The sequence below is a fragment of the Heteronotia binoei genome, chromosome 1, assembly GCF_032191835.1.
Source record: "Heteronotia binoei isolate CCM8104 ecotype False Entrance Well chromosome 1, APGP_CSIRO_Hbin_v1, whole genome shotgun sequence".
NCBI classification, from domain to species: Eukaryota; Metazoa; Chordata; class Lepidosauria; order Squamata; family Gekkonidae; genus Heteronotia; species Heteronotia binoei.
The window spans coordinates 258601586-258619300 of NC_083223.1; the positions used below are offsets into that span (position 1 = coordinate 258601586).

Consider the following 17715-nt stretch of genomic DNA (forward strand, 5'->3'; position numbering starts at 1 on the left):
CAGACACACATTAGGGAATTGTTCCCCCACCAAAAAAGAGGAGCGAATATGCGTGCGCTTCAGAACAAAAGCCCAAAGGCCTTCCCGTCTCTCTAGGGGGCCAGTTACTGTGGCAACAAGGCTGGGCAAGAAAGGGCCGGTTTGAAGCCTACGAGGGATAGGCGCCAGGTTTACGTTCCTCATTATCGGATATCTGAATCATTGCAACGTCTCACTTTTCCAAGGGCCACCCACCTGAACCTTTCCCAACGGAGTCTAAGAAATTCGCACTACACTTTTGGTTCTGAGTTGACGGAGCATAGATATGTTTCTGCCCCGCACGTGGCACGATTCAAACGGCAACCGGAAGCACCGTCTCCCTCTTTCTCTTGGGGGGGGGGACTAATCCTTACAGCAAAGCGGTCTGCGGGCACGTAGATGAGAGGCGGGGCTCTGGGACTTTTCCGGAGGAAACGATAGAGCTAGCGAAAGCCTAGAGTGGCCCTTTGTCGGGAGAACACTAACAGGGGAGGTTTTCAGAGGACGGACCCATCTCCGGTGTGTGGAGAAGGCGGGAATGGCGGAATCAACGCATGAAGATTTGGAATCTCTGCCCCGTGGGGGCTTTCGGTGTCGCCTCTGTCACGTGACGGTGGCCAATAGTGAGTGGGGTCAGAGGTCAAAAGATGAGGGACCTACTGGGGGGGGTGTGTGATTTTTTTTGTTTAAAGAAAAGCATGTGTGGAAATTGCAGCCAAGAACGCTAATGAAATGAAGGGGATGGCTGCGGAATTTAGGTGCCCTGTGTTGTGATCACAATATGACCGCAGTGGCGCATAAAAGACTTAACATGTTTTTATATATTGTTATTAAGCTTTCATAAAGGAAAGCCGCAGCCTCCAGTTTGCAAGACCTGAGCAAGGCTGTTAATGATGCTTTGGAGGGCGTTAATTTATAGGGTTGCCATAAGTTGTAAGTGATTTGACAGCACAAAACCCAAGCTTTCAGAAACTAGATCCCACGTCAAATTTTCAACAGTGTTTTCACAGATGAAAATAGGCAGACATTTGTGGTATCACTAGTCACATACCAAGGATCATTGTTCAGGACCTACCACCATTGTGCGTTATGTTCTGTATGCAGTGACAGCAGCAATGAAAATGGTATGTGAAATGGCAGGCTCTGCACTTCCTGGCACTTTAGTGTTCATGATTATGCTTTTACAGGGATTCATGCGAGAGAGAAGACGCATTTAGCCACCTGTTCAGAGGGAACCCCAAGTTGTCTGGATGAATGGCCAAGATAATAAGTCACACACAACTCTACAAAGGCAAAAATAGTGACTTACCATTGATGGGGACCAACAATAAAGACAGAGATCGTGTTTACTTTCCCTTGTTGGCATCCTGTGCTTTTAAGAGTTCTTTGTTACAGAGAAGTTCAGCAGGATGAAGGTTTTGATGGCATGAGAAACATTTCACTTGTTGCATTTTCTCTTGTTACCAACACAGAATTCCTGCACTAATCCTAGATCACACAAATCTCAGTATTCTTTCTCTAATTTTTAAGTAGTTTCCTAAGTTTCCCCTCAGCATCCTTGATTTTCACTGCCCTCTGTTCCTAAGCTCATCTGTCCCAACCTTGTTGAGGGTTGGATGAAAGCTACTTGACTTGGGACATTGGTTGAGCAAACAGCTAAAATAGGGAAGATCTTGTCCAGCACAGAAAAAAGCAAATACTACACAATATGTATTTAAACTTATGGAATTCAGTGCTGCCAGATGTAATGGTCAACAGTTTAAATAGCTTTTTAAAAGGATACAGGCCAATTTGGTGCAAGGCTTAAAGTGTTGGACTAGGATCTGCGAGAACCAGGTTCAAATCCCCACTCTGCCGTGGAAGTTTGCTGGGTGATCTTGGCCCATTCACTCTCTCAGCCTAACCTACCTCAAGGTTGAGGCTGCAATGGAGGAGTGGAGACCAATATCCCCCCCCCCCCCCAAGCTCCTTGAAGAAAAGATGGGAGAAAAAAATGATAATGAAATAATGAATAAGATGAGGAAAGTAAGTCTGTTCACTTTTAGCCAAAGCACCTGAATGGAACCTCCATTTACAGAGGCAATATACTTCTAAATACTAAATGCTGAGGACAAATCACAGAATCAAAGGACCGTTGCCTTTGTTTTGTGCCCATGAGCAGCTGATGGTCCATAGAAGTTGGAAATAGAATGCTGAGCTAGACAAGCCTTTGATCTGATCCAGAAGAATTCTTATATTAAGTGGGAACATGTACCTTTCTTGGGCTGAGGCTGTTTTCCTTTCCAGTTGCATTTCCCCAAAGAATGCATATGTTGCAGCAGTATTGTAAAAGTGCCCTCATGCAGGTAAAATTGATTAACTTCCCTTTTACATCCTTTCCAGTTTGTTAATATTGGCCCAGGATTGTTGTACTCAAAACTTCACAAGGCATACCAAGTGCTGCCTTAAATGGTTTGGGGAAAGGTTTTAGCTTTCTTGAATTTGAAAGGTAGTGTGGACTATCAATAGGAAGAGAACGTTTTCAGCCTTGTGCTTCCTGTTCCAAAGCTGCTGCTGAAAAGCCTTGGTTTTATACTGCAGAGCCCAGCCTGGATGATCATCTCCGAGGGAAGAAACACCAGCGTATGGAAAACCTCCGCTCTGTCCGCCAGGCCCAAGAGCTTCGCAGTGTTTTTGTCAGTGGCTTCCACAAAGGGACACCGGCCTCAGAGCTGAGTGACTACTTCCAGACCTATGGGGAGGTCGTCAACGTGGTGATGGACAAGGATAAGGTGAACTGACATATGCCAGTTGATACACAACAACTTTGGGTGACAGGGAAGAGAAGGCATAATGGAATTGGAAGGCTGACATATTCTCAGAGATTGGGGTGAGCTCCATCTCCAAATGCTACTGAGGCTGATTTTTTCCCTTGTGATGGTCCAGGGACAACTGTTACTCCCCTTGGTAAAGCTGAAATATATCCCCAGCTTGTCTCCTTCCAGATGCTACCTTTACAGTGAAGTCGTAAACAGAGTTATACTTTTTAAAATCCACTGAAGGTGAACAGACCCAAGTCAGATGTTGAGTATACCTACTTGGGATTCTGCTGTCCTTACACACTGCAACCACATAACAAACACATACAGGGGATTACATAGATTCATGGAGGAGAGGTCTATCAGTGGCTACTGGCCATGGTGACTGAGGGAAATCTCCACATTCAGAGGCAGTTGACCTCTGAATCCCAGGGCTGGAGGCAACATCATAGGAAGGCCTTAGCCTTTATGGCTATTGTTGGCCCTCCAGAGGAACTGGTTGGCCACTGGGTGAGACAGAATGCTGGACTAGATGGACCACTGGTCTGATCCAGCAGGGCTGTAAGAGGCTACATAGGAGGATTTATATAATTATATATAAAAATCTATATAATGTTGAACAAATCTCAGCCTGAAGGTAGAGTTTTAGCTTAATTTATTTGCTAGTTGTGAGAGCCAGTTTGGTGTAGTGGTTAAGTGAGCAGACTCTTTATCTGGTAGAACCGGGCTCAATTCCCCACTCCTCCACTTGCAGCTGCTGGAATGGCCGTGGGTTAGCCATAGCTCTTGCCAGAGTTGTCCTTGAAAGGGCAGCTTCTGTGAGAGCTCTCTCATCCCCACCCACCTTACAGATGTCTGTTATGGGGGAAGAAGATAAAGGAGATTGTAAGCTGCTCTGAGACTCTGATTCAAAGAGAAGGGTGGGATATAAATCTACAATCTTCTTCTAGTTGACAGTGAGGAATTGAGGTGTGTGTTGGGCGGGTAGATTTTTGAAATCTGGCCCTCCAGGAGTCAATGGAGCTAAACTTTAAACAACCTGCTATTTTACTGGCTCTGTCCAGCATATTGTCAAGATACAAGCCCTGCATGCCATGGAGCAAGTGTTCCCCTGCTCTGCCCTACTCCAGCACTGATAGTAGCAAGAAGGGGTTGGGGTGGTGCAGTCCAGAAGCTGATGCTTTCTTTCCTGCTTTTGTGTCTCGGGCCACCAGGGTGTTTATGCCATTGTGGAGCTGCAGGACAGGGAGGTGCTGGAGAAGGTGTTAGCACAGACCCAGCACAGCCTGGGGGGTCAGAAGCTGCGTGTCAAGCCCCGCGAGAAGAAAGATTTCAAATACACCCCACCCAGGAAGCAGGGGCCTGCCAAACGAGAACAGCTGAGTCCTGAGAAGTTAGCACAGAAACTGTGCCAAGCTGATGACGTGAGTGAATTCTGCTTGATGTGTTTCTAACAACTGTGTGGAAGAACCAATGGGGAGGGACACAGTGGCACAGCATTTACTTTACATGCAGAAAGTCCCAGGTTCAATCCCTGGTGCCTTCTGGCAGCAGATGATGTGAAAGACCTCTGCCTGAGACTCTGGAGAGCCTCTGCCACTCTGAGTAGACAATACTGGCTTCATTAGACCACTGGCCTGAATCAGAATAACCAAATAGAACCAACACAGCTATAATAGCACACAAATAAAGAACAATTTTCATTAATGTAAATGATGACAGAGTCTTGTTATATTTTCACACAATATTATTGCCTCTTAACATGGAGCGTTAAAGCAACAGGCAGAGTACATAAAGTTCAATAAACAAAGAAATTAATTCACAAAGTCCATTATAAGTTCACACTCGTTCGTTCTCAAATGGAAACCATCAAGTCCATGAGAAGTCCAATATGAAGTCCTATTCCACAAGAGGATTCTAGATAATCCCTCGTTCCGATGACTACTTCTTCAGTGAACCCCAGATAGTAATGGCATGTACCAAACTATGCCATCATAGTGGTTTTTATGTCCACCCTGTATATTTTGTAGGTTCAATTAATTAATTGTATGATTAAGTCCAAGTTTTCAAGTAATTATTTTACTCCATTACTAGACTCCTGCCAAAGCTATATACTTAAAGTTAACTTATAAAGGTACCCTTAACTATCAAAATCTAAATTCATATTCTAACTTTCCCTAATACTTACCATTAAAAAATTGTCCAATGTCTTTTTACATTCCATTCTTTCTCTACATAACTTCTAAATTTCTTCCACTCATTTTTAAACACTTCCATATCATAGTCTCTTGTTAATTTATCTTGTTAATTTATCCATCTCACTCCACGATAAAACTTTTAAAATCCAGTCCATTTCTCTGGTATTATTTCTTGCTTCCACAACTGCGCATACAATGTCCTAGCAGCTGAGAGCAAGTGCCAAATTAGAGTTCTATCTTCTTTTGGAAATTTTTCCATTTGTAATCCCAACAGGTAAGTCTCTGCTACTTTTTTGAAGTCATATCCCAGAATCTTAGATATTTCTTGTTGTATCATTTGCCAAAACTTTTTTGCTTTTCCACATGTCCACCACATATGATAAAAAGAACCTTCATGTTTTTTACATTTCCAACATCTATCCGACATCTTCTTACTCATCTTTGCCAACTTTTTAGGAGTCATATACCACCTATACATCATCTTGAAACAATTCTCTTTAATACTCTGACATGTTGATATTCTCATAGAGTTCTTCCAAAGATATTCCCATGTATCCATCTGTATTTCCTTATTTACATTAATTGCCCATTTAATCATTTGAGGTTTTACTATTTCTTCTTCTGTAGACCATTTCAACAATAACTTATATATTTTTGCTATTAATTTTTCGTTGTCTCCGAGGTGAACCTTTTCCATTTCTGTTTGTTCGCGTCTAATTCCTTCAGATTTAATGTCGTTATCCATCAAACTTTTTATTTGTTGCATTTGAAACCAATCATACTTATTACTCAGCTCTTCAGCAGATTTTAATTCAATTTTATCACCTTGAATCTTTAGTAATTGATTATATGACAACCCTCACTCTTCATCAGATTCAGCCGTTATTTTTATTACTTCTGCTGGTACTATCCATAATCCAAAATATCCACTCTTGTTTGATTCTAAAGCACTTAAGGCAAATATTTCTAAGACAAAGTAGCCTTTGACTCTGAATAAGGCAGTTTCATGTGTTTAGCCAGTCGGAAATTGATGGATCAATGGGAGTATCAGCAACTGACAATGAGTTAACACAGGTGGTCTCCCCACAACAGGTGGATGCCCAGATGTCTCTGCTGGTGCAGCTCTTTGAGTTTTCAGAGGGTGAACGGCGTCTTCGGGATTTGCTGGTCACTCTCTTCCAGGAAGTGTTCTTAGAGTTTTTCCCTGGTAAGTTCCTTCCCCACTCTTGAGCTCTTTCCTCCAACCCACAGCCCTGATCTTGAATCAACTTCCAATGACTTATTGTTCTCCCTTTTTTCATCCATCCAGGCTCTGCCATTCTCCCCTTTGGTTCCTCGGTGAACGGCTTTGATGTCTCTGGATGTGACCTGGATTTGTTCCTAGACCTCGAGAAGACCAAAAAATTCCAAGCGTCTGCCAAGAGTCCTACCGAGACCCCGGTGAGAGGGCAGGTGGGGAAGAAGGCTTGGTGGTACATGGCACACATGAAGTTGCTAACATGTCCTTGAACCATTTCTTGGGTTCCTTAGTCTGCGATCCAAAACACACTGACTTGGAGGCAAGTTCCATTCTGCCTATAGGACATACTTCCAAGCAGTTTTCCCCTCTGAGTTAACGTGAACTAGCTCACAGATTTGTAGCCTCCAGCTCACACATTTTTGTCTTCACTCAGGAAGGATGACCCTTGAGCACAACAATTTGTGCAGTAGCTCACAACTTTAATGCCAGTAGCTTACAACTTTAATACCAATAGCTCATAAAGTACAATTTTTGCTCACAAGACTCTGCAGGTTTATTTATTTATTTTTTATTTATTCATGATTTGTATCCCGCCCTTCCCACAAGTGGCTCAGGGCGGCTTCCAGAAATTGGTCAAACATAAAAATTAAACAATTTTAAATATATAAACAATTAAACATTTAAAACAGTTAAAACCGAAAAACCAGTAAACATTCCAATTACATATAAAACAGACGTCTGGCCAAGCTACATTGAGTTCTCATCTTAGCTAGGTGTAGGCTAGCCGGAAGAGGGTCGTCTTACAGGCCCTGCGGAACTGAACAAGGTCCCACAGGGCCCTCACCTCCTCCGGCAGCTGATTCCACCATGTAGGGGCCATAACGGAGAAAGCCCCTTTCTCTGGTGGATTTCAAGCGGGCTTCTTTTGGCCCAGGGATAGTGAGGAGATTTTGTGTTCCCGACCTCAGTACTCTCTGGGGAACATGTGGGGAGAGACGGTCCTTCAGGTAGGCAGGTCCCAGGCCATATAGGGCTTTAAAGGTGATAACCAGCACCTTGTACCGGACTCGGTATATCACTGGAAGCCAGTGCAGAGTCCGAAGACCCGGCCGAATGTGTCCCCACTTTGGGAGACCCAATAACAGCCGGGCCGCGGCATTCTGCACCAGCTGCAATTTCCGAGTTCGGGACAGGGGCAGCCCCATGTAGAGGGCATTGCAGTAGTCTAACCTCGAGGTGACCGTAGCATGGATCACTGTTGCTAGGTCATCGCGCTCCAGGAAGGGGGCCAGCTGCCTTGCCCGCCTAATGAAAAAATGCGGACTTGGCAGCGGCTGCTATTTGAGCCTCCATCTTTAGGGAAGGCTCCAATAGCACCCCCAAGCTCCTGACCCTGTCCGCCGCTGTCAGCGGCGCACCGTCAAAAACTGGTAGGGGGATTCCTCCTCTCAGGCCGCGGCGACCCAAGCAAAGGACCTCTGTCGTCGCAGGATTTAGCTTCAGCCCACTCAGTCTGAGCCACTCAGCCATGGCCTGTAGTGCCCGATCAAGATTTTCCGGGGCGCAGACCGGCTGGCCGTCCATCAGTAGATAGAGCTGGGTGTCATCAGCGTACTGGTGGCACCCTAGCCCGTACCTTCGGGCAATCAGGGCAAGAGGCCGCATGTAGATGTTAAATAACATCGGGGAGAGAACCACCCCTTGGGGCACACCACAATCGAGTGTGCACCTCCGGGATAGCTCCCCCCCCAATTGCGACCCTTTGTCCCTGGCCTTCCAGGAAAGAGGAAAGCCACTGTAAGGCCAACCCCTGAATCCCCGCGTCGGCGAGGCGGCACGTCAGTAGCCGATGGTCGACCGTGTCGAACGCAGCCGACAGGTCTAACAGCATCAGCACCGCCGAGCCACCCCGATCCAGATGCCGTTGAAGGTCATCCACTAGGGCAACCAACACTGTCTCCGTCCCATGTCCCGGGCGAAAGCCGGACTGAGCTAGGTTAGAGGGAACATTGCTTCCAAGGCGTTCTTCTCACAGTTGGAATGTCAGTTTTGTCGTTAGTTCTGGCCACCAATTCAGTTTTTCAGTCCAGTTATTAAACACTTGATCCTATTGACATATTGAGACTCTTCTACAAAGATACACTTGGGAAGAGGTCTTAATAACACCAAAGGAATAACTTAAGCATTACTGTTTGTTTGGCCTTGTCCATTGACTTTTTAAAGCACAAGGGAGGAAAGAAATAGCAAAAGGGGACAGCCAGCATGGAGTAACGGCTGCAGGCTTGGGCTCAGACAGCACAGAACTGGGTTCAAATCTCCGTTCTGCCATGAAGTTCACCTAGTGACTTATGGATCTCTGAGGCTACCTCACATGGTGGTTGAGGGGATAAAATGGGGCAGGGACTGCTGATTGGATCCCTCCGTTAATTTCTGTGTGCACAAGGGGAATTTTCATTCTGCCTGGGGCTGCCCTTGAGAAATATTTGGAAACTTCCGTTGGCGCAGAATGCTGCAGCCAGACTTGACTGGCGTAATATATCACACCCAGACTGGCTCTCAGTCTGTTTCCAGGCACAGTTCAGGATGCTGTTTTTGATCTTTAAAGGCTTCAAACCAGCATACCCTTAGGACCGCCTGCTCCCTTGGGAACATACCTGATTGTGGGTGGCACTTCAGAAGACAGCCTTCTCGGTAGTAGCACCAAAATTCTGGAACTTTACCCTGTCCCCTTCTGTTGCCATCTTCTGCCAGTGTAGGGATGCCAGCCTCCAGGTGGGACCTCCAGATTCCCAAGAATTACAACTCAACTACAGACATCAGTACCTCTGGATAAGATGGATGTTTTGGGCAGACTCTATTCCTTATAACATTGAGGTCCCTGAGAGCCAGTTTGGTGTAGTGGTTAAGCGCACGAACCCTTATCCGAGAGAACCGGGTTTGATTCCCCACTCCTCCACTTGCACCTGCTGGAATGGCCTTGGGTCAGCCATAGCTATTGCAGGAGTTGTCCTTAAAAGGGGAGCTGCTGGGAGAGCTCTCTCAACCCCACCCACCTCGCAGGGTGTCTGTTGTGGGGGAGGAAGTAAAGGAGACTGTAACCCGCTCTGAGACTCTGATTCAGGGAGAAGGGTGGGGTATAAATCTGCGGTCTTCTTCTTCTACTCCCTAGGCTCCACCCCCCAAATCTCTAGGAGTTTCCCAACCTAGAGCTGACAACTCTACACCCCACCCCCCGCTGTTGGCCAGGAGGGACCTGACAATCCTGTGCCAGTGGATGTTGACTCCACCCCCCCTTCATTTTCTCAGTGATTCCTTCTCCTTGTCCTATGTTTTAAGAGTTTTTATGCTTTTATGCCTGTTTTAGCTTTATTTTGATGATGGCTTTACTGGTTTTTAAGATGTTTTGTCATGTCTGTTTTTAATCTCTTAGCTGCCCTGGTGAAGGCAGATGAATACAAAATTTTGCAAATGAACAAATAATTGAGCAAGATGAGCTTGAAGGAGCTTCATGCATTGCACATGTATTCTCCACCCGCCCTTTTTCCTTCAGGCAGAGGATAGGGCCAGCCCGGAGCCAGACACGCGCTCTGAGGATTCGATCTTGAGTGATATCGATCTGGCTTCAGCCACTGTGCCTGAGGTACTAGAGCTGGTTGCCACCGTGCTACGGAAGTGTGTCCCGGGCGTCCATCACGTCCAGGTCGTGCCAAATGCCCGTCGTCCAGTTGTCAAATTCTGCCACAAGGAGTCTGGCCTGCGTGGGGACATCTCCATTGATAACAAGTATGGTGTGTTGCATATCACCTTAGCATTATAGACACAGGGACTTTGCAAGAAGATGACTTGCTATGTTTCCTCCTCATGTGGGTGGTGGGTGGACTGGTGAGAGCCAGTTTGGTGTAGTGGTTAAGTGCGCGGACTCTTATCTGGGAGAACCGGGTTTGATTCCCCACTCCTCCACTTGCACCTGCTGGAATGGCCTTGGTCAGCCATAGCGCTCCCAGAGGTTGTCTTTGAAAGGGCAGCTGCTGTGAGAGCTCTCTCACAGGGTGTCCGTTGTGGGGGGAAGGTCAAGGAGATTGTGACCACTCTTGAGATTCAGAGTGTGGAGCAGAATATAAATCCAATATCTTCTTCTCTCCCCTTCCCTCTCACACCTGTTTTCTAGGCCCTGCCCATTCCCCCCCCCAGTGGGAGACTGGACTTCTTATTCATTAGAAGGTGGACATGATAGCTCCCTTGTAGTATTTGAAGGGTTGTAACTTAGAGGAGGGCAGGGTGCTGTTCCAGTTGGCAGCAGAGGAGAGGACTCACAATAATGGGGTTAATTAAAGGTAGGAAGGTAATGGCTGGATATTAGGAAAACCTTTTTTACAGTAAGCATTGTTCAAGAGTGGAATCAGCTACCAAGGGAGGTGGTGAGCTCCCCCTCACTGGCAGTCTTTAAGCAGCAGCTGGACAAACACTTGTCAGGGTCGCTCTAGGCTGATCCTGCATTGAGCAGGGAGTTGGACTAGATGGCCTGTTTGGCCCCTTTCAGCTCTGTGATTCTATTACTCTAGACTAATTTGCCAGTCCCTAGGTTCCGTGTTGCAGAGGCTTTCTGATAAACAGCCACTCTCCCCCTGCATAAGGAGACTTCTACTGATGCAAGAGGCTTTTGGAGGGGGGGGCGGGGAAACAAAATAGCTAAACCTATAGATGTGCCAGGGAAGGAACGGTGTTCAGTGTGTCAAGCTCTCTAACTGATGACTGAGTTGTCTCCTTGGCAGGCTTGCGCTCCGCAATACACGCTTCCTGCAGCTTTGCACCGAGACAGATGAGCGTGTGAGGCCGTTGGTTTATGCTGTACGCTACTGGGCAAAGCAACAGGCACTGGCAGGTAAAGCAGAGGAGTAAGAGCCAGTTTGGTGTATTCCTTAGGAGTGGCGGACTCCAGTCCAGGAGAACTGGCTGTGATTCCCCACTCCTCCACGTGCAGTCAGCTGGGTGACCTTGGGCCAGTGATAGTTCTCTCCGGGTTGCTCTATCAAGAGTAGTTATCTAAGAGCTCTCTCAGCCCCACCTACCTCATAAGGTGTCTGTTGTGGGGAGGGGAAGGAAAGGATGTAAGCTGCTCTGAGACTCTGAGTGAAGGGTGTGGTATAAATCCAACTCTTCATCATCCAAAGACCCCAGGCAGAAAATCCAAACACAGGCTAAAATGGGGCACCGTTCCTTGGGAAGGTCTCCTGGCAAGGTCCCCTTTGAAATGAATGGGAGGGCAACAAGTCTCAGTCGTAATTTGAATGCTGAACTTTAGCTTGATAAGTTTGGGCATATGAAGCAGCTTCAGATAAGAGTCAGACTTCAGGTCTATGTAGTCCCGTGGTAGATAACTCGCTGAAGATGTCAGCTCATTGTGCAACTGCAATAAAAGGGCAATTGCTATGCTGGGGATTATTAAGAAGGGGATTGAAAACAAATCAGCCAGTCAGAATACCCCTGCATAAATCTATGGTGCAGCCTCATTTAGAATACTGTGCGCAGTTCTGGTCGCCGCACCTCAAAAAAGATATGATGGCATTAGAAAAGGGGCAGGGAAGGGCCACTAAAATGATTAAGGGAACAAAACACCTTTTCTGTGAAGTACGGAAACTAAGCAGGGTTGACTCTGGCAAGCACATGGAAGGGAGACCTCCTTAGAATACCAGCAGTTGGGAGGACAGGGCAGGCTTTATTCAGCCACCTCTCTGAATATCCAGAGAGTAGACAATACTGACTTTGATGGACCAAAGGTCTGATTCAGTATAATGTGTGATACCAACAGGTTAAAAAATCAAGGTAATGGAGGTTACCTTTAGAATCTGCTGGAGCAGACCCAGAGGCAATGGGATACTTGAGGGTGGGTGCTAGAGGAAAGGGGGATTTATTTTGCCAACAACCTCTTCTTTCTCCTTTTCTTATAGGGAACCCATTCGGTGGTGGCCCCCTCCTCAATAACTATGCTCTGACCCTCCTGGTGCTCTTTTTCCTGCAGACCCGCAACCCGCCAGTCCTGCCCACAGTTGCCCGCTTGAAGGAACTATCAGGTAAGCAGAGGTAGGATCCTGCTGCTGTTCTTCCTGCCGCCTCTGAAATCAGTGTCGTCACTATTTCTCTCTCCTCCTTCCTTGCAGAGAATGAGGAGCAGACTGTGGTGGACAGCTGGGACTGCAGCTTCCCCAAGGATTCAACCCGGCTGGAGCCAAGCAGCAACACAGAAAACCTTTGTGAGTTGCTTCCAAGATGCTTGACCTGGATTGCACAGGCTTGTCCCTCTTTTCTGAGGGGCTGATGCCTGGGGGATACTTCCCCCCCCCTCCGATCAATGCAATCTTCTTCCATTTGGAAGAGGTATACTCCAAGAGCAGGGCATGCTTCTTAGACCACGGGGTACCACAGACATAGCAGGGCACTGCCAGAGGGCCTCCTTAGCAGAAAGCCCTGGCAGCCTTCCTTCAGGGTTCTGTGATTTCATACTTAAGAACATAAGAAGAGCCCTGCTAGATCAGAGCAATGGTCTATCTAGTCCAGCATCTGGTCTCACACAGTGACCAACCAGTTCCTCTGGAAGTCTAACTGCATAGAGGCTGAGTGCCTCTGAATGTGGAGGTTCTCCTCAGTCATCCATGGCTAGTAGCCACTGATAGACTTCGATCCTCCATGAATCTGTCTAATCTCCTGTTAAAGCTGTTTATTCCTGTGGCCATCACTACATCCTCTGGCAGAAAATCCCACATTTAATCATATTTTAATCATTCCAGGGATCCTTGAGAGTTTTTTTCACCATCTTCTGGGCATGGAGCAGGGGACACTGGGGGTGGGATGTCACTGACTTTCCTGCGTTGTGCAGGCAGGGGGTTGCACTAGATGACCCTGGAGGTCCCTTCCAGCTGTATGATTCTGTGTAAAGCAGTATTTCCTTTCGCCTGTCCAGAATGATTCCAAGTGCAGAGTTAATACTCAGTGCAAAAGTCAACATCCTTAAAAGCTCTTCTACGGTTTTTTAAAATCAAATTTTCCTAGTCTCCAAGGTTGAAGGAGTACGTGGGATGATGCTTGGAGAAATCTACAGAGCTGCTACTGTTCCAAGTCCTACCCATCTACAAGCACAGCATTAAGCTAAATAAATGAATAAATAAAACCATCCAGAAATTCTTAAAGTGAGAGCCCAGCTAGATCTTGCTTACGTTTCTCTCGCCTGAAAGCTCCTGTGGGACTTGGATTTGAAAGAATAGGATTCTCAGGGTGTGATAGAACCACTGAAATGGCTGATGGGTATGCATTTTCTGCAGATGCACAGTTTATTTTAAAAAAACACATAAGCCTTTTTTTCTCCCAAGCATTTCTGGAGCTACCTCAGGGGAAAGGTGGGCATGTATTTCAGCTTTAAATGCCCAGAACATACACATGCCTGACTTTCTCCTAGGGCAGGTCCTGAGATGTTCCAGGAAATGGTGGACATGTAACTATTTTCCCGTTCTTAGTCTTCATTGCATCCCCGTGACCCTCTGACTCATTGGCCATCCCTCCACCTGCCTTTCTTTCCAGGTGCCCTGCTGGCTGAGTTCTTCCACGTCTTCGAGGACTACAACTTTGCAGGCCACATCATCTCGCTCCGGGAAGGCCAGCCGCTGCCCAGGCCCAGCGTCCTGACGTCCGAAGCAGGCAGCAAACTCAAACTGGGGCCCTTCAACCTCCAGGACCCCTTTGAGCTGAGCCACAACGTGGCCGCCAACGTCAATGAGAAGACGGCACTGCGGTTCCGGCGCTGCTGCCAAGTAGCTGCCAAGTACTGCCGCAGCTTGCAGTACCAGCGCAAATCCAGCAAAGGCAAGATCTGGGGCTTGGTGCGCCTCTTTCAACCGGGCACTGCCGAGGCTGAGGTCCTGGCTGCCACCGGGCTGGTCATCAGTTTCCCCCTGACTCTACCAACGCAGCCTGCCCAAAGTCACGAGCTGCTGTGCCAAGCTGGGGATTTCCATCACCAATGGTTCCAGAAAGTCTACGCTGGCATCGCCTCCGTCTTGCAGAATGTGCTCAAATGTAGCTGCTCAGAGGGGTTAGAGCAGGAACAAGAAGCAGCGACTGACTGTAAACAGGGAGAACAGTTGGCGGGAATGACAACCGAGCAGCCGCCGGCAGGGTGCAAACGCTCCCTGGACGAAGAGGAAGCAGGTTCATCCTCCCCTTCTCCGAAGAGGCCACGAACAGATGCTTTGTTCCCAGAGGGCCGGAGCATGACCTGGAACTGTGCCGTCTGGCACAAGGTGTGGCTGGGCCGCCGCCGGGTTAGGCGACAGCTGCGTGGGCCACAGCCCGACCCCGAGCACACGGCTGGCTCCCTGGAGCTGGAGGCGAAAGTATCTGAGGCCATTTCCCAGCAGGAGGGGGAGGGGAGGCCTGCGGACCCTTTGTTGCAGTTCACCATTCATGCCCGAGCAGGGGCCAGTGCCTCTGGCGAGCGAGAAACGCGCATCAGTTTGCGCTTCGATCCGGTTCCTGAACAGGCGGTCGCCTTCCAGGAGTTCTTCCACTTCTTGCAAGGGTTCTTGCCTCGAGCAGTGGAGCAGCAGCTGGCCAGCGAGGCTTGAGCTCACCGATAGAGGGGCAACTCTCCCACAGGAGAGGGCTTTTGAATGGCAGGTTGATTTATATGCGGTATTTCCCCCCCCCTTTATGAGAATAAAGGAAGCGAATGACAAAACTGAGGCGCGAGAAGATTCCCAGTCTTTTTAGCTGTGTGGAATTCCATCTTTCTGAATCTGTGATTCGTATTGACAGACAGTTTGGTGTAGTGGTTAAGTGTGCAGACTTTTATCTGGGAGAACCGGGTTTGATTCCCCACTCCTCCACTGCTGATGTGACCTTGGGCCAGCCACAAGTTCTCTCAACGCTGTTCCGCTCAAGGGCAGTTCTGGGAGAGCGCGCTCAGCCCCACCTCCCTCACAGGGTGTCTGTTGTGGGGAGGGGAAGGGGAAGGAGATTGTAAGCCATTTTGAGACTCCTTTGCATAGTGAAGGGCCCGAATCTCTTCTGTTAATACCACTATGCCTCATTTAGCGCTTCTTCCCCCTGGTCAGATTTCTGAGACTAAAAAATAGGATGTTGCCAGTGAAGAAACTTACAAGCGTGGTCTGATGGTACTGGCTATTTCCCTGTTAATTGTTCCGAAAATCTTAGGTACACTGCCTCTGTACAAAAAAAAGTTCCTTTAATTTACCATGGCTTATATTTTTGATACACGTCTCCATAAACTTGCCCAGTCTTTTTATTTATTGTGAAATATAATTTAGCTGTGATAATGGCCCTGACCTGGCTAGCCCAGTCTTGTTAGATCTTGGAAGCTAAGAAGGTTGGCCCTGACAAGTATTTAGAGGGGCTACCTACAAGGAATACCAGGTTTGTGATGCAGAGGCAGGCAACAGCAAACCTCTGAACATCTCTCTTGCCTTGAAAACCCTACGGGTATGGCATAAGTCAGCTGTGACTTGACAGCAAACACCCCCCCCCCAACCCTGTGATAAACTGGTTCTGAGTTACATAATCAGGGGTGGCCAACGGTAGCTCTCCAGATGGGTTTTTTTTTGCCTACAACTCCCATCAGCCCCAGCCAGCATGGCCAATGGCTGGGGCTGATGGGAGTTGTAGGCAAAAAACATCTGGAGAGCTACCGTTGGCCACCCCTGAAATCATGGATGCATTGTGTAAGAAGCATCTTCTACCTCTGTCCTGAAACTGATGCCAGTCGCTTCTTAATTGACTCCTGCATCACATAGCAGCTCTCAAGTCCTGCCGTCAGAGACTGTTGATGTATTTCCAAGTTTTTGCAGTTTTGTTCGTTGAGAACAATGAGACCTACTTACTTGCCTCTTCTTTAAGAGGACAGTTTGGTGTAGTTTGGAGAGACAGTTTGGTGTAGTGGTTAAGAGTGCGGACTCTTATCTGGGAGAACCGGGTTTGATTCCCCACTCCTTCACTTGCACCTGCTGGAATGGCCTTGGGTCAGCCATAGCTCTGGCAGAGGTTATCCTTGAAAGGGCAGCTGCTGTGAGAGCCCTCTCAGCCCCACCCACCTCACAGGGTGTCTGTTGTGGGGGAGGAAGGTAAAGGAGATTGTGAGCCGCTCCGAGACTCTTCGGAGTGGAGGGCGGGATATAAATCCAATATCTTCATCATCTTCTTCCTCTTAAAAACACACACCAGATAACTGAAATCCTCAGGTTTCTAATGAAGGCAGCTACATCATGCCAGCAACTGCTACTTGTGTTCTGAAGTGTGCCTTGTGCCGGACTGGGAAATGCAGGATAAGATTTTTTACAGTGGAAAGAGGAGAGTGAACAAAAAGAGCGGAAGTACAATTAAGTACAGTGATTCTGACTAAATTCCAAATGAAATGATGAGGTGTTAAAAGCTTGGTCTCAAATACATCCGGCTTCCTGGAGGAATCGAAATGCAATAAAATGGGTCTTTTCTGTGGCGGTGGATGGGGAGAAGTGTTTGAATTAAGAGTGTATAAAATAAGCACATCTTAGAGCAGGGGTGTCAAACATGTGGCCCGGGTGCCGAATTAGGTCCTCAGAGGGCTCCTATCGCCCCCGAGCAACTGGCTGTCGTCTGCTTCCTTTCCTCTATCTCTTGCTTCCTTCTGCATAACAGCTTGCTTTGCAAGGCTTGCTCAATTGCACAGGAGCTACAGAGCAAAATCTCAATTTTCTCCATTGGCTGAGGCTCTTCTCTTGGGGAGGACAGGGGCAAGGCAGGACTTAACATAAGAGCATAAGAGAAGCCATGTTGGATCAGGCCAATGGCCCATCCAGTCCAACACTCTGTGTCACACGGTGGCCAAAGAAATTATATATATATTCCACATGTTAATCACCCTTTGGGTGAAGAAGTGTCTCCTTTTATCCATTTTAACCCAACTGCTCAGCAATTTCATCGAATGCCCACGAGTTCTTGTATTGTGAGAAAGGGAGAAAAGCACTTCTTTCTCTACTTTCTCCATCCCATGCATAATCTTGTAAACCTCTATCATGTCACCCCGCAGTCGACGTTTCTCCAAGCTAAAGAGCCCCAAGTGTTTTAACCTTTCTTCATAGGGAAAGTGTTCCAACCCTTTAATCATTCTAGTTGCCCTTTTCTGGACTTTCTCCAATGCTATAATATCCTTTTTGAGGTGCGGTGACCAGAATTGTACACAGTATTCCAAATGAGACCGCACCATCGATTTATACAGGGGCATTATGATACTGGCTGATTTGTTTTCAATTCCCTTCCTAATAATTCCCAGCATGGCGACCTTTTTTATTGCAATTGCACAGCAGAGCTACTGAGCCAAGTCCCTTCCTTCTATTGGCTGAGGCTCCCCCCCCCAGCCCCCTGGGGAAGGAAGGAGCCACAGCTTCCTTTGCCCCATTCCCTGGTCCCCATGGGAGAA

The 17715-nt window shown here is 47.5% G+C and overlaps 1 protein-coding gene across 1 annotated transcript; it reads left to right on the forward strand.

Annotated features, from left to right (window-relative positions):
* Window positions 1-454: 454 nt before the first annotated feature.
* TUT1 (terminal uridylyl transferase 1, U6 snRNA-specific) lies at window positions 455-14986 on the forward strand. Its single transcript, XM_060254333.1, has 10 exons — window positions 455-641; window positions 2599-2789; window positions 4031-4240; window positions 6107-6221; window positions 6324-6454; window positions 9805-10037; window positions 11027-11136; window positions 12203-12325; window positions 12413-12505; window positions 13827-14986. The coding sequence occupies exons 1-10, from the start codon at window positions 557-559 to the stop codon at window positions 14867-14869; spliced, it is 2334 nt and encodes a 777-aa protein (XP_060110316.1). The 5' UTR covers window positions 455-556; the 3' UTR covers window positions 14870-14986.
* Window positions 14987-17715: the final 2729 nt, after the last annotated feature.